General features: G+C 47.8%; 1 protein-coding gene across 1 annotated transcript in view; it reads right to left on the bottom strand.

Moving 5' to 3' along the window:
- Window positions 1-23,657, bottom strand: part of PRKCH (protein kinase C eta) — a 173,780-nt gene extending 150,123 nt beyond the window's left edge. Inside the window, exon 1 of the mRNA XM_090034319.1 lies at window positions 23,193-23,657. Within this exon, the coding sequence (XP_089890445.1) occupies window positions 23,193-23,549 (357 nt within the window). The 5' untranslated portion in view covers window positions 23,550-23,657. The remainder of the gene's footprint in view (window positions 1-23,192) is intronic.
- Window positions 23,658-25,686: the final 2,029 nt, after the last annotated feature.

Genomic DNA, 25,686 nt, shown 5'->3' with positions numbered 1-25,686 from the left:
TAGCTGGAAAAAACGTTCACTCTTTGCAATCTTTTTATCCAGAGCGCTGAGGTCCAGCAGACAGCAACTTGCACAGGGGGCTGTTTCCGAACAGGGACTCAAACCTAGGCCTCAAAAGTGTTAATCTAGTGCCCAGTCCTTCCTCTCTAAGGGCAGGATTATTTTGAGGGAAACAACTTCCTGCCCAACGTGCGTGGCATGCAAATTGCTGGGAAGAAAACAAGTCAAAAAGAAACCCCACAAAGGGATCAGATGTTCACAAAAACACTGCACCCAGCACTTGCCAAAGGCGACCAGCATGCTGAGCACGGAGCAATTCCGATCATCCGGCCACCAGCGTCAGCACAGCGGGTGCGGGATGATGCACTCGTCTGGCCTCATCAAGCGGAGCAGGGCTCTTTTGAAAATTTGGGCCAAGGCGTGGGCGCTGAAAATCTCATCTCCAGCCTCTCAGCTCTCTGCACTTCATGGGTTTTTTTTTTCCTGACTGCAAAGTACGGGCATGTGGGCGAGAGGTGTCAGATGGTCACACTTGCTCACTGCCGTCTCGGCAGCAAAGACTTCTAAGCCGGCACATGCAGCAAGTTTTACCGCAGAGTGATGTGCAATTGCCTGAGTTCAGTCAAGCTGGGGAGGATGACTTCCTGCCCTCGGTGGCCACAGCAGTCAGGCGTCAAACAGCGTCACTCCGCTTTGGGAAACAACAGCTCTCGTACAGCTCGAGAGGAGAAGAGGTTTGTGCAATTTTGCATTGTGTATTTGACAGGAGCCTGCAGCTGCACCTCGGACATCACTGCCCAGATACTCCCCCCCATGGAAAGAGTCCCCTCTAATATATTCGGGCCACGACACAGCCCTCAGAGACTTTTTCAGAAGCCAGGTGCAAAGGTAGGCCAGCCACGTTCCCTTTTTCCCTTGAAACACTGCCTACTCGAGCAGCGAGGGACCGGCATTGTGGGCTGCTATGTTGGCTCAAAGCATCGCAGGGGAAATCTCCAGGAGACAAAGCTGAGTTCAGGGCAGTCTGGTTCATGGTAAAAAAGTACCCGAGTAGGCAGACTGAGCTACAATTTAATCTGCGAATAACACAGTGGGCACGTCTACACATCCCTATGCCTGAAGAAGAGTGCTTGCGCTCGAAAGCTTGCAAAAAACTTTTTTCCAACTACTCAATTGGTCTAATAAAAGATATCACAGCTACCCAAAAAAGGTTGCCTGCCTATGTCCTTAGCCCCACATGGCTACAAGCAAAAACCCTCAGATACTGCACATTAGTATTATCTTAATAAAGTACTAATGAAACGTGTAGTAACTAGAGTTACTGTGCAGTAGTGCCAGCACACTTTTTTGGTGACGTTTACTGTGCATTAGCCTAATAACACTGCAGTAGGCTGTTAGCACGGTTTAACCACCTCGCTTCTGCGCCGTGTTATCAAGCTAATGCGCAGTAAGCGTCTCATGTAGACACGCTCAGCATGTTTTAACTTGAAAAGTGATAAGACAATTTCAAATCCCCTTGCTTCTGATCCACCATTGGACACTGCTGGTTTCCTCTTTCCTTGCCAGGTAAAATATTGGCTATAGAAATTTCCAAATGGACGGAGACCGAGCTCCCAGGCTTGAGAGTTCGCAAGCACGGAGCTACGTTTACTGATGCGTGCACCTGGTTGCCACAAAGTGACCCAACCCCACATATCTCCAAAAGCATCCACATGGCACGCGCAGTGTGTGTGTTGCAAAAAGCCAGCCACACATACAACTGCATGCAACTCGTGCCCAAAACGGGCGAGAGAGCCTGGCTGGCTGATTGATTAGTTAGAGAGGCACTCGAGACCAATGAAGCATGAATCCTCAATACCTTGTGCAGCCCCTAAAACCTCCACATAAAAAGGCTATTGTAGCTACTGCTGGACACTTTAGGTGCCGAGAGGCTAGTAGGCATGTCCACAATAATCCTTTGCATATAGGTCTCATATAGGGTTACCATACATCCAGGCTTTCCTGGGCATCTCCTGTTTTTAGAGCCTCCAATCTTGGTCTGGGCATTTACAAAAAAAATATGATATGAGGCTTGGGAGAGAGGGGCCCTGGGGGGCAGGGGACCATGGGTCAGGAGTGCAGGGTCCTGGCAGCACCCGGGGTTGTGGGTCAGGAGTGAGGGGCACCAGCAGGAACTAGTTGCAGGGGCCAGGGGCTGCAGTTTGGGAGTGAGGGTCACCAGCATGGCCCACGGGGACATGGCACTGCAGCTTGGGGGGGGGGGGGGGGGAGGGGGCTGTGCCTTGGGAGTGAGGGGCAACAGAATGGGCAGGGCACTGGCATATCATTGCCCCCCCAGGCACAGTCCTATATATCCCCCTCCCTTCCCCCCACGTGACAGGCATCCTCTTGTTTGGAACTGGAAATACGGTAACCCTAGTCTCGTATTAAATATATACTGAAGGGAACGACTCGCTCTTCCCAGAGTTTCACAGATGACCGATGGGTTTGATATTTTTTTTTGCAATCACCTCGGTATAATTTGGCAGGAAAACCAGAAAACCACTACACTCTTGCTCTTTCCAGTAAAAAAAAAAAAAAAAAAAAATTACCAAAAAGAGCCAGAATGCAGGCAGGCTCATGGTGTATCCAGTACAGAGACAACTGAAAGCCCACAGGAAATGGCAGCCACGTGGCGTTTCTCAGTATAACAGCAGTGCCACGTCTGTAGCTGCCACTCTGGAAAGAGCCACAAAGATGGGCGAACGCCACCAGCGTGCGGGCTACCTGCAATACGTGTGCTCTAGCAGCCCGCCTGCCAAGCTGCTCACAATTGCAAACCTCGCGCTGACCAGCGAGGGCTCCATGCTCTTTGGATGCTAGGCGTCTAGAGGCTGCTTTAGTCACACTTGATAATAGTTCGTTGCTGGAAAACACCCACTGTTGAAACCCATGGAGTTATATTAATGTAAGGACAGGACAGTCAGGGCTCTGGTTTCTAAAGCTTTCCTGCTAAAGAGGCATATGGGGCTCATCTAGGATATACGCAGCTAAAACAGTCTGTAATCAAAGTAACTTTCCTTGGCTATGTTCTTTTATGATTTTGCTCTCCGATACAAAAAACTAGAATACATCATTTTGGTCATTATTACAGGGTTGTGATGTAATCTTGAATGTATTAATCATATAAACCAATTCTAGGAGCTCCTTTTAATCAGCTATCACATTTCAGTTCACTTTGTGGCATTGCTTCTCTTCCATTCTTGCCTAAAAGCTTTTTGTCTACTGGGAAACTACTCACTAAATAAACTAATAATTGTTGAGGTCTGGGTTTGGTCATTTGGGCTATTAAATATCAAAGAGATGGAAGATTTTACTCTTCTGTTAAGCCTTTATAATAGCACAATACTTAGAAATCTTGCCTGCCAAGGCAAACAGCTTCCTACTATTTACAGTAAAAGTCGTACCATCATGCTATAGTGAGAGCGACTTCATTAGAAAAGCCCAGCTATTTGTAGTGCTTTGTCACTACCATGAAGACCACAAGGAAAAAACCCCCTAAGACTGATAACTGCACATCTAGACGCCTTCATCTCAAAAGGCAGGAAACTGGGAGCTACAAGCTAAAATGCAATCTTTTAGAGTGACACAAGAAATCTTACTTCACTGCATCTTAAAACAGCACGTTAGGGTTTTGATCTCTGCATGTATTAGATTAAATCGGGAGAGGCAGCGTGCAGTTGGATGGGCTAACAGTACTCCAAACTCGGGGTGCTGGATGGCAAATATTTCATTTGTTTTTGTACAAAGTCGAGGAACATCTGTTACGACCACTGCCTTGCCTATGCAGATGGTCCTGCTGTGTTGTGATATAGATATTGTGCCTTTTACCTACAGGTCTTCAAAGGAGGTAAGCATTTCTCTCTCTCTGTTACCAATATAGAAATGGAGGCACAGAGCACACATGCTAGAAGCTATCCTGCAGGAAAGCCAGCGGCAGAACTGGGAATGCAACCCAGGCCTCTTCTAGCCACTGCCTCGCCACATCCAGCCGTCCCCAGCATCCATGACCACGGAGCACCTTTTAATTCCAGAGTCCCCAAAATCTGAGACTCGGCTGCTTTCTCCTCCTTTAACAAAAAAACACAGAAACTCTCTCATCCTAATGATTATAAAAACTCTGCTCTTGCATTGCCGGGAAATCGTCGCTGTTGGAGCCATTTCAGGAAAAGACCTCATTTTCTTACAATTGTGTAGCTCACTGAGAGTAGTCTTGTCAAAGCCGAGGTTTCCTATGACTGAACAGAGGCACATATAAGACCTATGCTTTCAGATATGGTCTCCTGAAGTACAAGGGAGGTCACGCTTGTAGCTGCACCCACTTACTTAGTGCACCGAAACCCCTGCTCAGCTCACCAGGCTCTCTAAAAGGGAACAATTAACGGTAAGGATTTTTCGGAGGCTGGGTCAGGGTCTCTGTATGAATCTAGGTGATGATGGCATGGACATGTCTAACCGTTAGTGCTTACGAGATTCTTGCCCGGTCAAGAGTTAATCGTGCTCTTTCCCAGAAGACAAGGTTGAGCTGCACCTTTATAGACTGAATCAGTTAGTTGAGAATACTCTTTCCTGCCGTTGCCAGTTTTCGGATGCTTACAAATATTATGGACTAGTTATATTTTGCCCCCTACATCTTAGTAGCTACTTGAACACATCTCTCTGATAACCCTCAAGGATATACAGTTAAAGCAGTAGCAAGCTGTTCCAAGAGCCTCCCCAAATAGGTGTTCCTAAAAAGGTGCAATCAAAAGTGCTACGGCATGCACATGTCTACCAGTCCTTGGGTGTAAGGGCAACTTCTTCATCCCAAAGACCTTTCGAGGCTGCCATTCACATGTGTGTTTGAACCCTACCCGGCCCAGCTCTGGGAAACACACTTTCACGTTTATTCAGCAAAAACACGGCTTGGGATGGGATCCAAGCTTCAACTTACAACATCCCTGGGCTCTGTATTGCCAGGTGGTGGGGGGAAAAGAAAACCAAACTTGCTATTACCAACTGCAAACAAATTCTTAAAATAGAACTTGGTCTCTCTCGGTTTTTAAATAAAATAATCCACTTAAAAGGGAGTAAAAGAATAACATTTTAAAGGGGGTTTTCTTCCTGGAGAATTTTAACTATATGCATTTTGCGCCACCTTTCTACAGCAAAAGATTAATTTAAACATTTGGGGGGATTATCAGAAGTTATGTGCCACGTGAAGGGACTGTTGTCAAGCTCCACGGTCAGTTTGAGCACAATCAATGATGTCATCTGGCCAAGGGAGACATGGGAGATGACCTCATCATGCACTTGTGACCTCACAGTCAAAGCTGTGACTCCAGTGGTTGTGCTGCGATGGGAAGGGGCTTGAAGAATAATGGCCTCCTGACCCGTGCAGGTGACCGGTGCCCAGGAAGAGTGCATTGCTGCTGTGGAAATAGCTGACCTCAATGTTCAGCCTAAATTTGCAAAATGAGGCACTTCTGGTATAAACATGTGACTGTGAGCCTTTAGGCAGCATGCGCTGGCATCTAGTAGCATCTGCCATGTGATCAGGCATGTTCCTCTTCCCTCCCAAAGTGCACTTCAAGCTGAAGCAGCATTTCAGATGACGTGCTTGAGGTACAGCGATGGTAAAGAAGCAAAAAAAGGGCACCTGCAAAAGTGAAAGGGTATAATAAAGTGTGACAAGTTTCTACGTACAATATTGATGCTACTGAAAAACCAACACTACTGATGTATATGGGGGCCCTGCTGCTCACTGCACTCCACTGCAACTCCGGCACCGCCAAACCATGGCACAGCTCCTGAAGTGCCACTGTGCTGCAAGTAAATGCCACCATCTTTACAGCAGAAACATTGCCTGAGAATACTACAAGTCCCAGCATGCAAAGCTCGCTCGTAGGAGAGTAGTTTTTGGTCCTGTTGAAGAGGAGAGCAGCTATCACGTGCACGGCTTAATACATAATCAGCTTGCCTATGTGCAGCTGGCTTCTGCTCTGTTGTCATTGCAGCGTGCAGTCGGTCTTGGTGTATTTTATTTGATAAATGCACATGCTTTTAATTCCTACTCTTACCGACCTTAGCTAGTGGAAGAAGTGTACATACAGCCCCAGAAAGAATCGCCTTGCTATCATGTATGCCCCTTTACACTGGAGTCTTCTTTTCCTATTGACAAGACATGGCTCTTGCAGAAGTGCAGCCTAAAGTCTCCCATCAAGATCTATTTCCCACCCCCTCAATAAAAATCCTAAATTCCCACCGCAGATTTGCACCCAGAGGGGTTTGAGCAGCAAAGGATAAAAGCCTTGGAGAGAGATCATTTTCATAAATCTTTCCGGTAAATCCATTCAAAACATCTTTAAGGTGAGCAAGTGTTATAATAGAAGGCAAAACTCAAGCCTGCAATATATGGGCAGCATGTCAGATTAGTGATCTTGAAAACCTAACTAAATAAAAGGCAGATGGCTAGCACCCAGTTCCTAGGGATCCATCAGCCAAAGACAGGATTATCCAGATGGAGTCAGGTCCTCGGCTGGCCTCGCTCCGTTGACTGTGCTGAACCGTAGCCCCGAAATCGGGCTCTTACAAGTGCTCAGATTCCCGCAGATCAGAGTAAGAGCTCTGGGCACAAACCCAACAAGAATACTCTTAAGCCACTTTGCACTTAATAATAGGGAGGTAAAACTTCTGAAAAAAATAAGCAGCGACTGGAACATTCAAAGTGAGAGATGGAAAGATTTGGTGCTTTTTGAAAGTAATACCTGCTGCTACTGTGGCTTCCTAGCAAACCGCAACAGTGTGCATTGTAGAGAGCTGTTCCTGTGGAAACAGTCACTGAATATTGTGAGAGACAAAGTGCATATTAATCCGGCCGTTTTTAAAAAACTTGCAACTGCTACATGGCTGACTAAAAAAGATGCTTTTCTTCTCTGTGAGAGTCTGTAATTAAGTACTAGCTTTTCCAACACTCTTGAGGCCAAAGCACTTTTTTTTTTTTTTGCAGACACTTCTCTGAACCATGCAAAAACAACCTATTTTATACACCCTGGGTTAATCAACAGTGACAGCTGTTCTGCTCTTATGTACATGAACCCTGGGACTTGCACTGCCCAGGTATCAAGCATCACGGGTGAGCTGTCAGGGGAATTAAGAGAGCCTTTTAAAGCCCTCATCCAAGAGCCAATGATATGGTCTATAAAGGTCCTGTAAAAACAGCACATTTCAAATGTCTTCAGACTTTTCTCAACCAATTTTCCTTTTCTGAGACAAAGAGGGGCGTCAGAGCATGAGATTTAAGTGAGAACTGACACCACCTGAAAACTAACGGCTGCGACAAGTCTGCTGTTGGAACGTGAGACGTAGCAAGAAGAGAAGTAGGAGTTATGCCTTTTTAAAAATAAGCAAAATACCAAAGTCATCCTAGTTATAAATCACTCTGCTTAGATGTAGACACTTGGACATGACGAAGAGAAATGAGAGCTGCAGTAAAAGCTGAGATCGCTCGCACATAAGCAGCCTTTACATAGCCTCCCGTGAAATACCTTCCCTCCCCCCCCAGAAGGACACCAACTGACTCCTTCTTGAGAGTATGGGACAAAATACAAAATAAGATAAAAATTTATAAAGTAAGGAATCTGATCCTGAAAACAGGACTCAGTGGGTGCGTCTACATGTGATGCTTATTGTGCATTAGCCTAATAACGCTGCGTAGTAGTGCGGCAGTTAAAAACCGTGCTAATAACCTATTGTGCAGTGTTATTAGGCTAATGAGCTCTAAGCGTCATGAAAAAAACTGCACCATCACTACTGCACAGTAACTCAAGTTACTGCACGTTTAGTTAAGATTTTATTAAGCAAGTAGTAAAGTACATGTGCAGTACCTAAGGTGCATTAATGAACATGTAGATGCACCCATTATAATTAACAGTAAGGCCTTCTTTGATTAAGAAAAGTTCCTTTGACCATGCACAATTTTCAGGACATGAGAATCCCAAAGGACTTTTTTGGAACTATTTGCATGTTTAAATGTTACCTACACACTCAAATGGCTTACAGAATAAGGGCCTAGCGGTCAAGTTTGTTCAGACTTATTCCCTTCTATAGTATAAAAGTTACAAATGCTTATGTACAGTTGACTTGTGAGTCAGAAGGGATACAGCTACACATGTGCATTTCTTCCCTTGGCTTCTCTAGCCCAGGAGAGTGAATGGTGCTGGAATTAGTTTTTAAGTTAGTTAAACACAATGAGTGGTGTTTAAAAGCATGTTAACACGAGTCAGAGTAAATCCTGGTAAACTTGAGTAAAACTGGTCATGGTAAACTCTTGACATTCAACCATGGACTACACTTAAAGCAGGGTCATTTTTTAAAATGTGTTAATGTCCATTTAACATGTTATTTAAACAGTTTTAAAACCCAGTCTGGACACGGCCATTTGCGTATCTCTGTCCAAGCAGAAAGGCTAAAGACTCTGCCACTCGCTGCTACACGTGCAATGAGTGCGCCCAAATAAACTCCAGCGAAGAAGTTCGTGCTAGAATATATTGCTCCCAGGCACAGTGTTTACACATGCACCCAGGCTGAGCTTGGGTGGTGCAGCCCCAGCTGGCAGGGGATTCGGGGGGGGGGGGGTGTCAGCCTGGCTTAACATGCCGCAGAGGGGCTGGCTGGCGTATGAGGGTGCAACAGCATGGGGGTAGACAGCAGGCAACCCTCACACTGTGGTACTCTCATACCCCACCCAGACCCAGTCACCGTCTACACATGCGTTGCAGCGGAGCAAATACCTCACCTGTAGGATAGTCCTTGTGTAGGGCAGTACTATCCTATGGTGGAGTTAATTAGTTTTCACCGGCCTAATAGCACTGCTCGTGTAGACAGTGACACTCTACTGCAGAACTATAAAGCGTGCGTGTAAGTGCTCCTCCTGTCTTTTGCTTCATGCTACATTTCATTTTGCAATAATAGACTTGTATACACTGTTTTTCCAGCGGCATCTGACCATGTGTAGGCATCCATGCATTTTGCTTACAGTGGGCTCAGGACTAAAAAATGTTTTTTGCCATACGGGACATGTAGCCTGAACTTCTACACTCTGCCTCACACTGCTAGGCTTGCTACTGGAAATGTCTGAACAGCTGCTATTCACACAAGACAGAGAGGCACGTTCCCTACTTCTTATATCCTTCCTTTAGCAGGGAAAGCATACTGTGATAACTCTTGATAAAGTTCGGAGCAACGAAAACATAGCTGCTGTCTCTCCATCCAACAAAATAATGTGATTTGAAGAAAAAGATGTTGATGCAATGGCTCAGCCCTGAAAAGACAGCACCGCTGCACTACCTACTCATCCCTGGATAGAGTTCAAATATTCAGAGAGTTCAGGACTAAGTGGGCTGGCACTTGCCAGGCAGAGGACTACATCCCCTCCCACAACATACTGGTCATCTGTCCTAGCTGCAGCCACCCAACTAGGTATTCCTTGTAATAAAGGAGAGAGAGCTGCTGGTTGATCCTTCCCTGGACTGCAGGGATGTGGACCTAGTCCACAGGCCAGATGAACAGCACAGGGCTGACCTCGCGGACTAGATCAGGCCCACAGGATGTGGATATATCCTTGACACCTGTTTTACTGGAATTGAAAAAAGCCTCCTATTCCTCCTGGCATACTGCAAGAACCAATGGGATTTTTTTATTGTCCTCTAAAGATTTGGGGAGTAATTGGAAGAGTCATCAATGAGCAGATTCTCCAATCTTGTGCACCTGATCTTTTGTGGTTGTTACATTAGCCAAATGATAGCACAAAAAAGTGATAAGCCCCTAACTTTGGGCTCATTTCTTCATGGTCTTCAGTGACCTAGATCAGCAGTTCCCAAACTCTTGACAGATCGCACACTGCCAATTTAAAACAATACAATCTTAAGCACCGGCAGCAATTTTTTCAGTTCAACCTTAAGTACCACCAGTAAATTTTTATCATATAAAGTAATCGTAATAAATCTGTTAAAGTGTGCCACCGACAGGTTGTCTGCATACCACTTGTCAGACCTGTACCGCAGATTGGGAACCGCTGGTCCTAAATAATGACTTGTTGGGGAAAAGGCAGTGTTTTCCTCTTTCTTAGCAGCTCTGCACACACTTGCTGTGCTCAGTAAATAATGTATAACCCTGTCACCATTAAATATCCTTGCTACACATAAAAGGGAAAGCTGGCCTGGATACTGCTCCCAGCTCCAGGGGTGCAAGCCGGGAATAGCTCCACTGGTGTCAACAGAGACCGACAGATGTAAAATGGGAACGTGAAAGCAGAAGCGGCGTGAGCACGGCCCCTCTGATGAACGGAGTCTTGCAAAACACAAACTTTCTGCAGGCTGGCATTTTACAGCAGGGCGCCAAGAGGAAGACGGTGACATTCATTAGGGGAGCGCTAAAAATAAATGCTGGAGAAAAGGGAAATGTCGAGAGCCTGGTTTTTATGCCATGAGTTGCAACAGTTTGCCTTTCCTGACACAAGGAAGCCAAAGCAGATTCAGGCCCTGCGTGGGCCAGGCTTTTGCTCTTTCTGTAGCAAAGCACAGCAACTTGAAGACACTGTCCCTGATTTACCAACACCTGATTTTTACTCCTCACAACAATAAATGTTCTTTCCACTTGGGAAGAACTTCCCCATCCAAAGAGCACAGAGAGGTAGTTAACCATGTTAGCCTGAAGTCAGGGTAAAAATGCACCTTATAGACTAACTGGATCCGAGAAGCATAAACTGTTATAAGCAAGAGCTTCTGCATCTCTCATTCAGTTAGTCTATAAGGTGCATCTCTACTCTGCCCTCTGCCCATATAAAGTACCAAAGTAGCCACCTCCTCACCTCACCTGTCCTTAAACATCTGCTTCCGCCATGGCGCCTACAAACAACTCTTGGCGGATCGAAGCATCCAGCAAAACTGACTGCAATGAATGGAGCGTGAACTGAAAATCATCTCTATTCCTGCCTGCCTACAGCCCCAAGGAGCTCTTATTGTGGCACCAGAGGACCTCATGCCAAATGAACTTAACCCAAAACAGAATAAATTAACGTGGAATGACACACTTACTCTAGATTGATACACTCCTGAACATCTACCCCTAATTAACTGCCCATGTATACCAAGATATTAGGGTCTTGCCGAAGCTAGCCAGAAGGCGTGACTAGTTAATCCATGAAATAAGGAATGAAACCAAACATACACACTCATCTTTATTGCCACCACACTCCAGTTTATCTGTTTCACCACCTGTAGCAGATTGTCACTAGCCCAGACTCTGAACTCTCCGGTGCAGGGAGTGCCTTTATGTTATTCATATAGCAACACCAAGCATGGTGGGGCTACGGACCTTAAAACAGTACAGACAGTGGCAATTATTCCCTTTTTTGGCTCTGGAAAGAAAACAAGTTTCCCAAATTAAAAGTCCACAACTGATAAAAAAAAAAAAAAAGGTTTAAAAAGCAAAAGCAAAGGACAGAGTTGCACACAAGTCAAGTTCCAGATGATTTGCTCACATCAGGTCTTGGGGTTCATTTCAAAGAGAGCAGGCGAGAGAGAAGAAATCCAGCACTGCCAAAAACACAGACTAATTCTAGAGTCAAACAAGCAAGCAGGTAAAACCAAACCTATGAGATAGAAAATATTTCTAAATCTCTTTTTCCTGTGATATTGTTTTAGGAAAATAGGAACCAGTCCAGCCCAGAGTGGTCCTGCCTCTAGCTGAGATTTCTGTTTCCAATATTGGTTAATGCCAGGTGTTTCAGAGGAACGGCAGGAAGCTTTGCGGACAGTTTAATGAAATAACCTACTTGGCTGCTCAGCTTCTTCCTAGCCCCTGACGTTTGGGGTTTGCTACTGTCCTGAACAGGTAATTATTTGTAGTTATGGAATAGCACCACTCTGTGCTTAAGTGCTACAGCACAAGAAGATGGGCCTTGAAACAGAGAGCTCACAATCTAAGGAGAAACACAAGCGTGCGCATGTGTGTCATTGCACCAGAGAGCTGACAATCTACGTAGAAACACAAGCGTGCGTGTGTCATTGCACCAGACAGCTGACAATCTACGTAGAAACACAAGCGTGCATGCACGTGCGTGTGCATTAAAGCAGGTATTAGTTCTACTAAGCTCATGGCCTTAAGACTATCTTGGGAAAACTGAGATCCCTGGGTTAACTATGCATAGTGTGAAAAATCAACAGAAGGAAGTTTATAAGATGCCTGTCATCATATCCTGACTACTTGGCTTGGCTATTTTATCCCTTTCCCACCACCCTGAAAGCTGGTTGCACACCAGTATACACCACTATAAAATCAGTGACAGGTGAGATCTTTTTTTTAAGCTTTTTTTTTTTATGTATTTAAGCTGGCACAACTCCTAGGGAGGGTACACCGGTTATATCAATATAAGGCTTTTCCATGCTGGTATAAATTATACCTCTTTCCATATGGGAACAGTTGTGCCTGTAAAGCATCTGTATAACATACCAAGCATGTTCCAATAGAGGAGCATGTATTACTTTAACTACACGACTTTAAAGTCGTCCAACATTTATTTTTATACAAGACCTTTATCTCCTGGAGCATCGCTATACAAATGACTTACTATGGGACAAAAGGGGATGGGAATTGATTGCATGTTAGCTTCTCCACAATATCTGCCTTTTGCATGCTCTAATTCTGCAGCAAAAGGAAGTCCAGCACTCGGCATCAGAGCGGCAAGTCACCGCAGACTCCTGTCCCTGTACAACAGGGTCCGAGCGCATGCCAGGCAATACCACACAGCAGCAGGCACAAAATAAAGCCCCACTGCCTTCTCCTCCAAGGGGATGTGGTTCATATGCCTGAATCCTTATCTAAAGGTGATGGATCTTTTCTTCATTAGATATTTGGAGAGGAATCTTTATATCCAGGATTCTACCACCAATTTAATTTAATAATTTAATAATGAAACCAGGTGCTTGCAAGAACTTTGCAGGCGTACAGCAGAAACGTTTTCTGTATGGCAAGGAGTGATAAATGCAATGTTTCTATATGGGCAAAAGTCTTAGATGCAGTTGTACTAGCAAAAGTGCTCTGAATGACGGTAGAAGCTCCATCTACCTTAGGAAGGTTTGCTGGCTTTAAAAATAAACTCTCTTTTATTCAGCAGCTGGATTTATATGCAGAAAATATCTCAAAACGTCAAACAAAAAATACTGCCGGGATAGCAGAGCTTTATATTGCTTGTCTGACTAAAAAAAACCCAATCCACCAAACACAGCAGCTTCAAGCACGCTGGTTAATGCTGCTAAGCCACCACTATTTCCTTGATCTTTAGAGGGACAGAGTGGAGATCTAACTCTCCAACTAGTAAGAGACCTATTCATTTAGAGGTTTATGACACCTAAATATTTGCTGTGCCTGTCCCGGGATTTCCAAGCGGGCTGAGATTTTTGAGAGCAAGGAGGCCTGATGTTTGATGCTGAATGATTTACAGAAGTGCTTAGAGACTGACTCTGATATCTCCTCTGCTTGTCCCTTTTCCAGGGTTACACAAAAGCGCTGGAGATTTCTTAATTATATCAGCAGAGCACAATAGCTCCAATCAAGCAGACAACATCAAAGGAACGTTTAGACTCTGGAAAGAGAGAAAACAGAGTATCATTCACCTTGGCAAAGGGATATGCTTCCCTATCGAATACATTGTAAACTGGTACGGGGGTGTAGGTTGCAGCCCAGTTGACCCAAGGACACAGGCAGGCAAGGCTCTTCGGGTGAAACTGATATCTTTCAGTAGACCGACTTGTAAATTGGTAGGTACTCTCATATCTATCAGTTCAAATTTTAACTGGTACATTCTCACAAAAAGCCCCTCTTCCACGGCTTCAGCATTTCCTGATGAGAAACAGTCTAGCCATTAAATTCAGACCAGCTCTCCTTGCAAAGCTAAAAAGAGCCATTGCTGCCAGTGGACTGCACAGGATCACTCCCCTCATTTCCTCCCCGGCTTGTTCAGCAATGAACTAGTTAGTATTTAATTCAGATGCCCAATGCAATTTAAACTGTATTTATAGTTTAAATGCAATGCAAACTAGTAAGTATTCCCTTGTCAACTGGTAGGTATTCTCCTGGCAATTTTAATAGTCCAGGCTGTCCCCTCGACAGCCTTTTTCTTGCCTATACGCTCAAAACGGATTGCAACCCACTTGCTTCTCAGAAATCTTTCAAAAGAGAAAGCTTGGTGAAAATGCAGCTCTGCAAAAACTCTTGTGTGGTAACAGCTAAACACACGGCCCCCCCCCCGGCTATAACAGTCCTACCGAACAACGCTTCCTAAGGTGCCCCGCTTCCTAATCCTGCTGAGAACTGGTGCCTGGTCCTCATTCCCAGCAAGCAGCCCTTTTATACGTCGTGACCGCAAACGCAGGTCTGCAAATGCTGACGGGCAGCAATAATTTTACAGACATGCCAGCCCCATTAATCCGAGCCCAGGTTAGCAAACCCCAAGTTCTCCCCCTCAACCTCTATGCAGGGACTCTGCTATGTGCTGCCAATGCCACTCATGACCTCGTGTGGCAGCCACAAAAGGGACAGCAGGAAAAATAACTCTGTGATTGTCAAAGACAAGATCATGCCCTACAATTGCCAAGGACAAGATCACCAGTGGTCAAATTACCAAAAAAGAAAAACAGCTGTATTCTTCTCAGCTCTGCCCACAAGGAGGTACCACCCCAAACAGGCATCCAGGTGCGACAACAGGGGGTGGTAGGCTTCGTCACCTGCCTCTTGGGTTTGGGTGCTTACAGTGTTTTTCTCGCAGTTCCCACAATTTGGCTTCCGACATGGGCCCGCTGCAAGAGAAATGCGGTGGCAGTCCTCAGGCACCCCCTATGCCTGACTGGAGGTAGGCAGGGAATGGCTTGCACACAAAAGTATGGACAAGGTTTAGGGAAAAAAAGTCCCAAGTCTATGTGGGGATTAAAAATGATACCTTTCCGGTAAAAGATGGAGAAAGATCACAGAGCAGCCAATGCTCAAAGCTTGGGGCACTCACGTGGGCCATTCTCTGCTCTCTTCTGTTTCGAACGCAAAGTCCAGCTGCCCACCGAAAAACTTTTTTGGACAAAAGTTTATTTGAAACTGGTACGCTCTCACAAAAAGCTCCTCTTCCACGGCTTCAGCATTTCCTGACGAAAAACGGTTTTGCCAGAAAATTTAGACCAGCTCTTCTTTGTAAGGCTGGAAAGAGCCATCGCTGCCAGTGGGCTGCACAGGACCGCTCCCCTTGTTTCCTCCCCGGCTTGTTCACCAGTGAGCTAGTTAGTATTTAACTCAGATGCCCAATGCAATGGCCATTTAAAACCTCACCATAGATGCTGAAATTCTGGAGTGCAGCCTGGTAGCTTCAAAGGCGCATCTTCCCACACACCCAGTATAAACCCAGCTGTCGCATACTTTTATTAATATAGCCAAATAAAAAAGAAAAGCCCAGGCAAAAATGAGGAACACCACTCTGTCTAGCTCCTGTTTTATATCAGAGTAAATGGTCTCATCTCCAACCTACTTAGCAGTGCAGAGGTGGAGGGAGTTTAAAATATATTAGATGAGTGGGAGAGGAACTAACCTATATAAATGGTTGTTGGGCAGATCACAAACCTGTATAAATGGAGAAAATGTAACCTATATAAATGGCTGTCGGGCAAATCAAATTAAAAGCCATATGTGAGAACTAGAGCTAGTTTGGTCTCAGACAGAAGATGCTGCCAAATAGTAAGAATGGCTATTTGCAGCAGCGGGTTGCCATAGATGGATAGGCAAATGTCCACACTTCTGTCTGAACCCTACAGCCTTATTTTGGATTTTGTGAAGCTTTCCCTCTCTTCATTCAAATCTCCCTTTAAAAATATACTTCTGTGAAGTCCATCATGAAGACAGTCCATCTCAGGAAAAACCAAGCTTAGTACCTCCGAAAAGAAAAATGAGAAGGACGTGTTTGCTGGCAGGAGCTCTAACCATAGCAGGAGCACTTATCTGACGCGATGTGGCAGAACTATGCTGGCAACACTTTTCTATATTAGGTTAGCAACCAAATGCGCTGTCCATCTGCTGAGACTACGGAAACTTTTGGGAGGGGACTATGTCCTTGCTAGGCACGTCCACACAAGGCATTAAATGCACAGCAGACTAACTTGACTGTACATTAGTGCGTCACAGCAAAAGCTGTGCTACTGCACTAATGTACAGTTGAATTAATCTACTGCTCATTAGCGTCACTAAAAAGGCGTGTGCCGGCACTACTGCACAGTAGTGCTGGTTAGTGCGCATTCAGTTAGTACCTGTTTTTACAGGGCACTTCTACACGTGCTCTGGGAATGAGGCAGCAGTGCTCTAATTAAAGTGCCACCGCGCCTCCGGTATCAGCATTCCCGTGCTTAAAAATGGTGGTGGGGGCACTTGAACTAAAGCTCATTCGATGCAAACTCAACCAAGTCTGCTCTGACACGCTGGAGTGCCAGCATGCTTGTGTATAGGTACCCACAGGTACTAAAGTTAACGCGCAGTATCTATGGTGTATTAATGCATGTGTAGACGTACCCCTTTAGGTCTTGCACAGGACTTAGAATTGATGCTTTGCAAATAATTTTCTTCTTGTACTGAGCAGACTGAAGACAGGCAAAACGCTTCTTCACTTGCTACTGAAAAATCAGGACCCTACAAAGGGCTACAGGAGAAAATTAAAAAAAAAAAAAAAACAGTCTTCCTGAAAAGGAACTGGGGAGAAACAATGCTAGTTTTCAATCCTCACAGAAAGCAAGCAAACTGTTAACAAGTCGCTGTCCTAGCATCCATGCTGTGGATAGATGGAAATAAGATTGATAGGATGTACTCCTTGTTCCAAACCCATCCTGCTAACAATCCATTTATCTGCTATATACAGGCACAGCTAGTAGTTTTTGGAGACACGAGTGACAGAGCAAATGCCTTCCCTTCGTCTTTGCCAAGATCAAAGCTTAAAAGAGACCTGAGACAGTTTACCACACTAGAAGCACTCTATCAGTGGACGGACAACCTTTGAAACAATCAATCACTCCCTAGCAGCAACAACAACAACAACTCAAGGCTATTCTGATCCATTCTTAACAATTACTATTTGTCTAATGCTTAATATTTACTATAGCTGCTATATAAATCCTGTAAGACACAGGAATGAAGATTAAGATATCTGGTACTGATATGCTGTGAACAGTTCCTTGTTCGGGTACAACTCAATACTTTAGATTACCGATGACATTTGGGTGGCATCCATCTCCCTCACTGGGTACGGGAAGAAAAGTAAGGGGAAACAGTACACGACATCAAATAAAGGTTATTAAACAAACATCCAGTATCTGGTTTGGAGTAACTAAACAAATGCTTTGAAATAAGGAATGCAATCTGGATGCAAATCTTCATTCAGGAGCAGCCAGATGACAACAATGGCCTTTACGCTCCGCTCACTTGCACCTGGGTGAGCTGCTTGCACCTGTGCAAAATGAATACAAACTGCTTCCATTTGTGTTTGGTAAAGTGTTACACCCACTCTGCCAGTAAGTAAATGCCTATGCAAAGGTATGTGACAGGGGAGAGAGAGAGACACGCCTACTTGATCTACAAGTGGCAGGTTAACATTTAGCTGAAGAGATTGACTGCACGCTCACTGCTCCATCGCTTGAGAGGCTGAGAAAAGTGACAGGGAATAGCAAGCAGAGTCTCACTACAAATTTTCACTTTTGACATGCCTTTGTAAAATTTGACCCAAGTAAAATTAATGCAAATTGTATTCCAGAATGAATATGCAAATGCAGAAGTAATCAGGCTTTTGTAACACTGTTTAGGAGAGGCACGTCAAGAAAAAAAAAACCCAACCAAACAAACTGAAGAGTTGTACGGGGCCCCGTTAAGTCTTGAGCGCAAATTTCAATGCAAACTACATCCACGGCATTGCTTTTCCGCTTCCCAGGGTGAAGACTCACATGCTTAAGCACATGCACAGGGACAACTCATATTCACTAAGTTACTCATACACATAAGAGTTTGGGGTTGAACTCGTAGGATTGTGATCTATCTGTGAATCATCACACCTACCAGGTCTTCCGGTAAGGGCCAGTAGCAACACACAGTCTGCAAAACTTGCCCCTTCTTGTGTCTGCCATTATCACTGGCCAAAGATTTTTTGACAAGATCGGGGGGTTTTGTCAGAAAATGCCCATTTATCAAAACCATCGTGCATTCTGGGGTGCACCAATCTGGGAGAGCTCAGCCGTGCAGACTGTCCCAGACTTACGACCACACAGTTTGCAGGACCCCTCCAAGGAGCCAAAAGCTGGAAAGCCCAGCTCAAGCTGCTGCTCTCAGGACTTCCAGGCTCCCTTCTCGGTGGCAGGGGACATTTCCCTTCCTCCACCACTGACTCTAGGGTCATTTCTCTGGGACTACACTCAGGGCATGGCACAGCCCTGGGGAGACGGCCTGTGGGGTTGGGGCATCCAGTCCCTTCTTTTTATTCTGCAAATATTGAATGGAAACATTGATATTTTTCCAAAACAGATTTTTTTTTGCTGGAATTCCCTTTCCACGAAAAATTCCGAAATGTCTCCACTTTATTTTTATGCAGAATAATGATTTTTTTTTAACTGTCAGAATTTCTGTTTTTACTAACTCTTATATCCTTTGATCACCACATCTGGATGCCAGCACAGCCTAGGATGGCTCTTTCCCGCCCCCCAAAATGCACTATAATAGCTTGATGAGCCATAGGACAACAGGGGTACATTAGTTGTTAGGTCTTGTCTACCCGCAAAAAAGCTGTAACACTGACTGCACTGGTCTCATTAAAGCAGTACAACTCCATTCTGGGAGGGGAATTAAGGCTACCAATGTAAGACACCCACTGTCGCATGCACCCCTGGGGTTGTATTGATCTAACTGCATTGCTAAAAAATGACCCGCTCACTGAAACAATCAGACACATCCAAAGCACTCTGCAGACTTCCCCTTGCATGACAAGCATCTTGACTCTGCCACCTCTTTTCCAGGGGACAGAACTGGACCATGGCACGTGTGGCCGGTCCCACTGCCCCCGTGTGCACAGCGGGGCAGGGGCAGCACGGTGGCCAGCCTCGTTTCCCAGCAGCCCCAGTGGTGGTGGCAGCTCCTCCTGACCGCTGCCATCGCCAGCTCCACTGGCCAGGCACCCCAGCCTATCGCCCCGCACCCACCGCCAGGGGCAGGACCCGCACAACCAGAGCATGCAGCTGGGTGGATGGGATGGGGCTGCAGGCGGGTGGGGAGCAGCGTCTAAGAGTGGGATGAGCCAGCGCAGGGCTGGGGCCCGGGACTGAGCCGTGATCCACTGCCTGCATGTCCTTGCAATGGGTGCTGGTATTGCGGGTAGCAGAGCGCAGCTGTGCCTCGGGCCCTGGCCCCGTGCTGTCATCACCCCAAAATCCTGGCCCCACCCATCGCACTCCCAGATGCCGTTCCCTGCCAAGGCCCAGCTGTGGCCCATCCCATGCGCCATGCCCAGGTGAGTCCTGCTCGCCTCCAAGGGGACCCCGGGATCGCAGGACAGCCGCCCAGCCAAGCGCTGAGCAGAGTCACCTTGGGAGTTTTGGTGAGCTGTTGTGGGGCATGGGGAAAGGGTACTGACCCAGCCCCTGACAACTCACCAATACTCACTAAGTGTCCATCCAGCCCAAATAATTGCCCACCCCTGCTCTATGGGATGGGATTGCACTGTGTCACAACAATATTGGAGCTGACCCTAAATTGGCGAGAGAGAGGTAGTTAGCCATGTTAGTATGAAGTCTAGGAGAAGACAAGGGGAGGTGCACCCTGATCTAAGGTTACTGCAGTTGTTCTTAACTCCTCAGAGTTACCACCCAGCCACCTCCTTGGGAAATGCCAGCGCTTAGCTTTGATTATGTTTTTGACTACAGAAAAATAACAGGGCAGTTCTTCTGCAAAGAACCCAGAAAGCCCGCCCCAGGTCAGAATGATTGTAACACTATGGATTCCCATCTCAAATCCCTGCGTTTATCTCATGAATCATGGCTGCACACTCCACAGTACTAACGTGGCATGACACCGCATGGCACCCTTGAAGGGATCTTCAGGAACCCTGGGGGGCTGCGGCAGCCTGCTTGAGAATCACTGGGTTAGTCTATAAAGTCCACTTCCACCCTGACTTAAATTAGTTAGTTTGGTTCCCGCAAACATGGAAGTACTCAGAAACAGACCCGCAAACCTGCACAAGAAGTTGGGCAAGTGCTCAGATGATCAGGCCACTCTATACTGCTGCAGCCTGGCTGCTACCAGTACCCAAGCTAGCTAGACCAATGCTAATTTAGGAATGCACACATGACCCTGCACTCCCAGCACCGGCAGCAGGCCAGACACACCACGGAGCAGGGACCTTGCACTTGCCTGTAGAGCACTTAATATGTGCTGGGCTGTGATGGTGACAAGTGGCAGAGTAATTCCCATTAATGGCCTCATTACTGGCACTTTTTTTCTACAGACACACAATCATTGCTCTCACAGTTTGCAATACGAGATTATGTTCTGCCTTGATACTGAAATGTGAAAGGGAAGTACTGGCAGCTCCCCTTGTGATATCATCTTGGGTATTTTAATGCCACTTCTTTCAGCTGTCCTCAGCTTGATTTGATTGGGGTGGTGATTATGCCATGCTTACTAAGCTTCCTTCCTTGATAAGGAAGTAGATGCCTTCCCTCCAGGGGAATTCTGAACACTTGAATCTGCTCAGAGTGGGTGTGTATTCTCACACCGAACTGCCTGACACACTGCAAAGCATCACTGGACAGGTCATGCTCGCCTTGTTCTAGTAAGGAAACAAAGGCAGACGCTTCACCTGCCTATAGATCGTTCCCTCTGTTTGGACTGAAATACGGCACATCTGTATGGGAACTGCGCCTACTTGGAAATCGAGGGAACCAGCTGTGAGTACTGCTGTTTAGCAAGAACTGCTGTGTGCGATACAGAACGACTCACTCCTGGAACCCCGTTACATGCAGGGGTAACTTTGGCCCAACAAACACATACCTGCCCAGATGTGTCGGGGCATGTGCATGAGGACCCAGGAATTCTTGCATCCCTGAGTGCACGCACGTGTATTCAAGAGCATAGGGAAAAGTGCACGAGAGTCTGAGGGAGCTCGTGTGCAACAGGTCCCCTCCCGGCCAGCCGACAAGAGACGTTCCAGCTCCAGTCTCGACTCAAGCTGTAGCTCTTGCTTTTACACTGACAGGTCCCAAGTCAATCCCCAGAGTCGATGTGTACCTTATAGCGTAACTGAATCAGAGAGGTATAGCATAAGTTTTCATAACCCACGACTACGGACTTTTATCCCACTCCCTGGGGGGTTTAAAAACTAGTCCATGTCCCTCCACGGGTTAACTGCTTTTCTCTTTCCTACCCCCCTTGCCTCTCAGGAAAGCTGCTCCTTTTTCTTCCCCCCTTCTCTACCCTTTGTATTTTAACCACTGCTTTCTATTTGGAAGCTCTGCTTGCCATCTCTTCACCACACCTAATGAAGTAATCCATGGCTTAGAAAAGCTCATGCTATACGTCTCTGGTTCAACTGGACAATAACGAGGTGTTGAACCGGCCCCCAGAGCCACACCACCCAGCCCCTGGCACCAGCCTTGCGCAGGGCCAGTCTGCAACTCCTTGCATGCTGGACCCAGGGCCTGCTTCACTCGTCCAGGACCTGCACGACACGCAGCGTCCACCCCAGACGGCTGGAGCACTTGCCATGTGCAGCTTGCGTCCTGATCCAGTCTCAGCAGGAGCTACGTACAGCGCAGTCCTGGAGCGGCCAGAACAAGCACCACAGACGCTGGATCCGGCATGGAGGGAGTCCGCAGGCCTGATTCAGCCCGCAGGGGCATCCCACACCATTCACCTGGCCCGTGGATCAGTCCCGCGCCACGCATCTGGCCCCCAGGGCCAAAGGAGTTTGACACCTCTGATCTATACCAATAGTTCTCAACCTTTTCTAGGCTCAACCTTTCCTGGCCCTCTTGAGAGACGTAAGGTCCCTTGTGAACTTGCCGGAGCTTAGTTTTCACTTGATTTTTTCACTACAAAAACTACTAGAGCAATTTTCCTGTTGCAAAGAACTCAGAACAGCAGCAGCAAGGCAGACGTTTTAACACCGTGGATTCCTATCTGGAAACCCTCTGGGCTTATTTGGCGAATCACATGCGCACATCTAAGAGTGCGAGCACCGCGTGGCCTCCCGCAGCACCCTCAAAAGGCTCTCGAGGCACCCCCAAGTGGGCCGCCGCCCCTGCTTGAGAACTGTTGTTCTATAAAGTGCAAATCTCCCCTGCCTTCTGGCCGACCTCGCGCTAGAAGGCAAGGGAGTTTTGCACCTTAGACTAATAGAAACAGATATATCACAAGCTTTTATGACTTTCAGACAACTTTGGCTAACTGCCTGACTTCAGACTGACAGGGCTCGCTACCCCTCTCCCATCCACAGAGCACCAGCCAAGAAGGGAGCTGCCTTAGGTGAATTCAGGTGAGAGCAGGCAGGGAGGCACAGGAATGTAGAGAGGTGTGTGTACATGTGTGTGTGCAGGCAGGTGCATGTGCAGGTGTGCGCGTTTGTGCAGGCGCATGCAGGCAGGTGCGTGTGCAGGCACATGTAGGCAGGTGCGTGTGCAGGTGTGTGTGTTTGTGCACACAGACGCATGCAGAAAGGTGTGTGCATGCACACACAGACACATGCAGGCAGGTGCATGTGTGTGCAGATGTGCACGTGTGTGCAGATGCATGCAGGCAGGTGGGTGTGCAGGGGCATACAAGCATGTACGTGCAGGCAGGTGTACGCGTGTCCGTGTGTATATGTAGGTACGTGTAGGTGTGCATGGGCAACGGTGTGGGCAGACGTGTGCGTGTCTGAGCGCACGTGTGCCGATGTCTGAGTCTGCGCGCACGTGCAGGCACATGTGCGTGTCCGTGCCCTCGCAGGTGCGCGCAAGCAGGTGAGTGTCCATGTGCCTGCGCATGCGCGCGCCGGTGCACGCACAGATGCGCGTAGCCGCGCGCACGCACGTGCAAGCCCACGCGTGCGTGTGCGTGTGCGCGCGCGGACTCACCCAGTCCTCGAAGCAGCCGGCGGCCCCGGCGCCCCGCAGCACGTCGGCGAAGGGCAGCGCGCAGTGCGCCACGAAGTCGTCGTAGCCGAGCGGCGTGTCGTGGAAGACGGCGAGCTCGAGCTGGCGGCCGGCCGACACGGCGGCGCTGAACTCCTCGTTGTAGGTGGGCCGGTTCGTGCGCTGCTTGGTGCGGGTCTGCCCCACGCGCACCTGGTCCACGCTCAGCGCCACGTAGGGGTCCAGCACCTGCCCCTTCTTGAAGATCGAGTGGCGCAGGGACCAGCGCGTGGGCTGCAGCCCCACCGCCTCCCCCACGCGCACCTTCATGCAGCCCGTGAAGTACAGCGCGCCCGACATCGCCCCGCGCCCGGCCCGGCCCGGCCCGGCTCGGCTCGGCTCCCCGGCCGGCGCTGCGCGGCGCTGCGCGGGGGCGGGGCCCGCCCGGGCTGCGCCCGCCCCCGGCCCGCCCCGCGCCGCTTCCTCCGGAAGCCCCTGGCGAGGCCGGCGGCTGAGGGGCTCGCTTTCCTCAGGGCGGGCGCCCCTGTCCTCCGTGAATCCGGCTCCCCGCGCACCGAGAGCCCGGCGGCCTGTCACGCGGCGGGCTCCGCTCCTCTTGTCGTGCCCCTCTGCCCCTGTTTTCGCTAATCTTTGTCCCAGGCGCTCACCTCTTCTGTCCCCTCCCGTCTAAACAGTCAGTGGCGGGCGCGCGCGCCGAGGGGTGGCCTGTCCCGCGGGCGGAGGCGGTCTGCGCGGGGCTTTCCAGCCGCCGGCATTTAGGGGTCAAGGGAGCCCCGATTCAGAGGCGCCCGCGGCCAAGCGATGCCCCTTTGCCCCCAGAGCGTGTCCCTTCTCGAATCCGCCTCGCTGGCGGCTTCCACCGAATCTGGTGGCCGCTCTTTAACCACACGTGGGGTTAAAAAGAACGTCCTTTTGCTCATTTTAAACTCCTGTCATGTCCCCTGGTTGTGGTCTTGCAAGAGGGAGTCGGTAAGAAATTCCTGTTGACTTTCTCTTTGCCATTTTGTAAACTCTTATCCCGATTTGAGGGGGACAGCAACACCCTGTCCCCCGAGAGAGAAGGGGTCACAGCAGGCAGCAAGCAGAGCATGTCATATCCTCGGGGTGGATCGCCATCGCCTGGGAAAGCAGCAGCCAAAAAAGATTTGCCATCCAGGAGGCAGGAGAGGGAGATGAAAGCCGCAGCTGGCAGGCCTACATCACCCTCCTCAGCACGGTCAGAATCAACTCTCGAGCCCTGGGTGAAGAGATCGGCTTTGTTCACTCCCGATCCTTCCAGCAGCGGGTAAAAGCTTCCTACAGCCTCCAGGGACAAATGCTGCCACCAGCCCAAGCTTTTCCCTGTGCGGTCAATTGTAAAGGCAACTCCATTCCCTTTGGGCACCATGCATTTTACGCGGTCGCATCCCTAATTTTAACCTCAGGAAAGATTAAGGAGCAGTTCATCGTAGGAAGGTGATCTGTTGTGCACGTCCATGGGAAAAAAAAAGAAGGTGAAGTCATGTAGAGTGATGTTGTAAAGTTGATGGTCCAGAAATAATGCAAGAGGCAAAGATTTCTTCATCTTGGTCTTTTATTGAACAAGCTTTCCATCATAACACCTGACAAAGAATGTCTTATGCTGGAAAGCCTGCCTGGCTTTATCCCTACTACTTAGTTGGTCCCATAAAAGATATCACCCTAAGAAATCCTTGCCTCTTGCAAAAAATAACACAACACCAAGGACTGCAAGGGTTCAAGCTTCCAGCTGTAGCATTTCAGTAGGTGTCTGGACTCTCCGGTGCTTTACAACAGAAACAGTAGTGTGAAAGCTACATATTTAGTCAGAAGAAGAGGACTAGAGACAGTGCAGATGAGACTCCCATAGCAAAAGTAACTTAAATTTTGCCTTGCCTGCACTTTGTGATCAGCTGTGTATCATTAACTAGGGCTTTGACTTTCAGTGGCCTTGGTTTGTTTGTTTTTTCCCCAGGGGTGGGGGGGAATCTGCAGGCATTTAAAACCATAATTTAAATACTCCTAATTAAGCTCTCCCATTTGCAGCTCCCCTAGTGAACTGGGTGGGGAATGTGCAAGGCCTCACCTTCCCTGCTGCTTTTGTGCAACTGGGCTTTTTTTCTGTTGAATCACTTTGTGACCTTTGCAGCCCGCGAAAATGTGACCAACCAAAGTCCTGGGTGATTTAAGCATTACCCAGGCCTGAGCTTTGCTATGAGGACACTCAGTCAGACAGCCAGGGAAGAGTAAGGTAAATATGCTGTTGCTCTAAACACAGATCTCTGATAGGTTCAGAGGCCTGGGTAATTCAATAAACATGAAGGTCCTAGCCCAGGGCTTGGATCCGGGTGGAGGGCTTGCCTGGCTGGCCTCCAGTCTGCCTTCAAAGGACCAGACCCCACATTTCTGCACTGAGCACACCATCCCATCGGTGCAGACGTGTAATGCTGGGGAAAAATGAAATCTTATGCAGTTTTGC

The sequence above is a fragment of the Crocodylus siamensis genome, chromosome 2 (genome assembly GCF_052110815.1).
Source record: "Crocodylus siamensis isolate JL-2025a chromosome 2, ASM5211081v1, whole genome shotgun sequence".
Classification (NCBI taxonomy): domain Eukaryota; kingdom Metazoa; phylum Chordata; order Crocodylia; family Crocodylidae; genus Crocodylus; species Crocodylus siamensis.
This window is presented reverse-complemented; position numbering and strand designations above follow the sequence as displayed.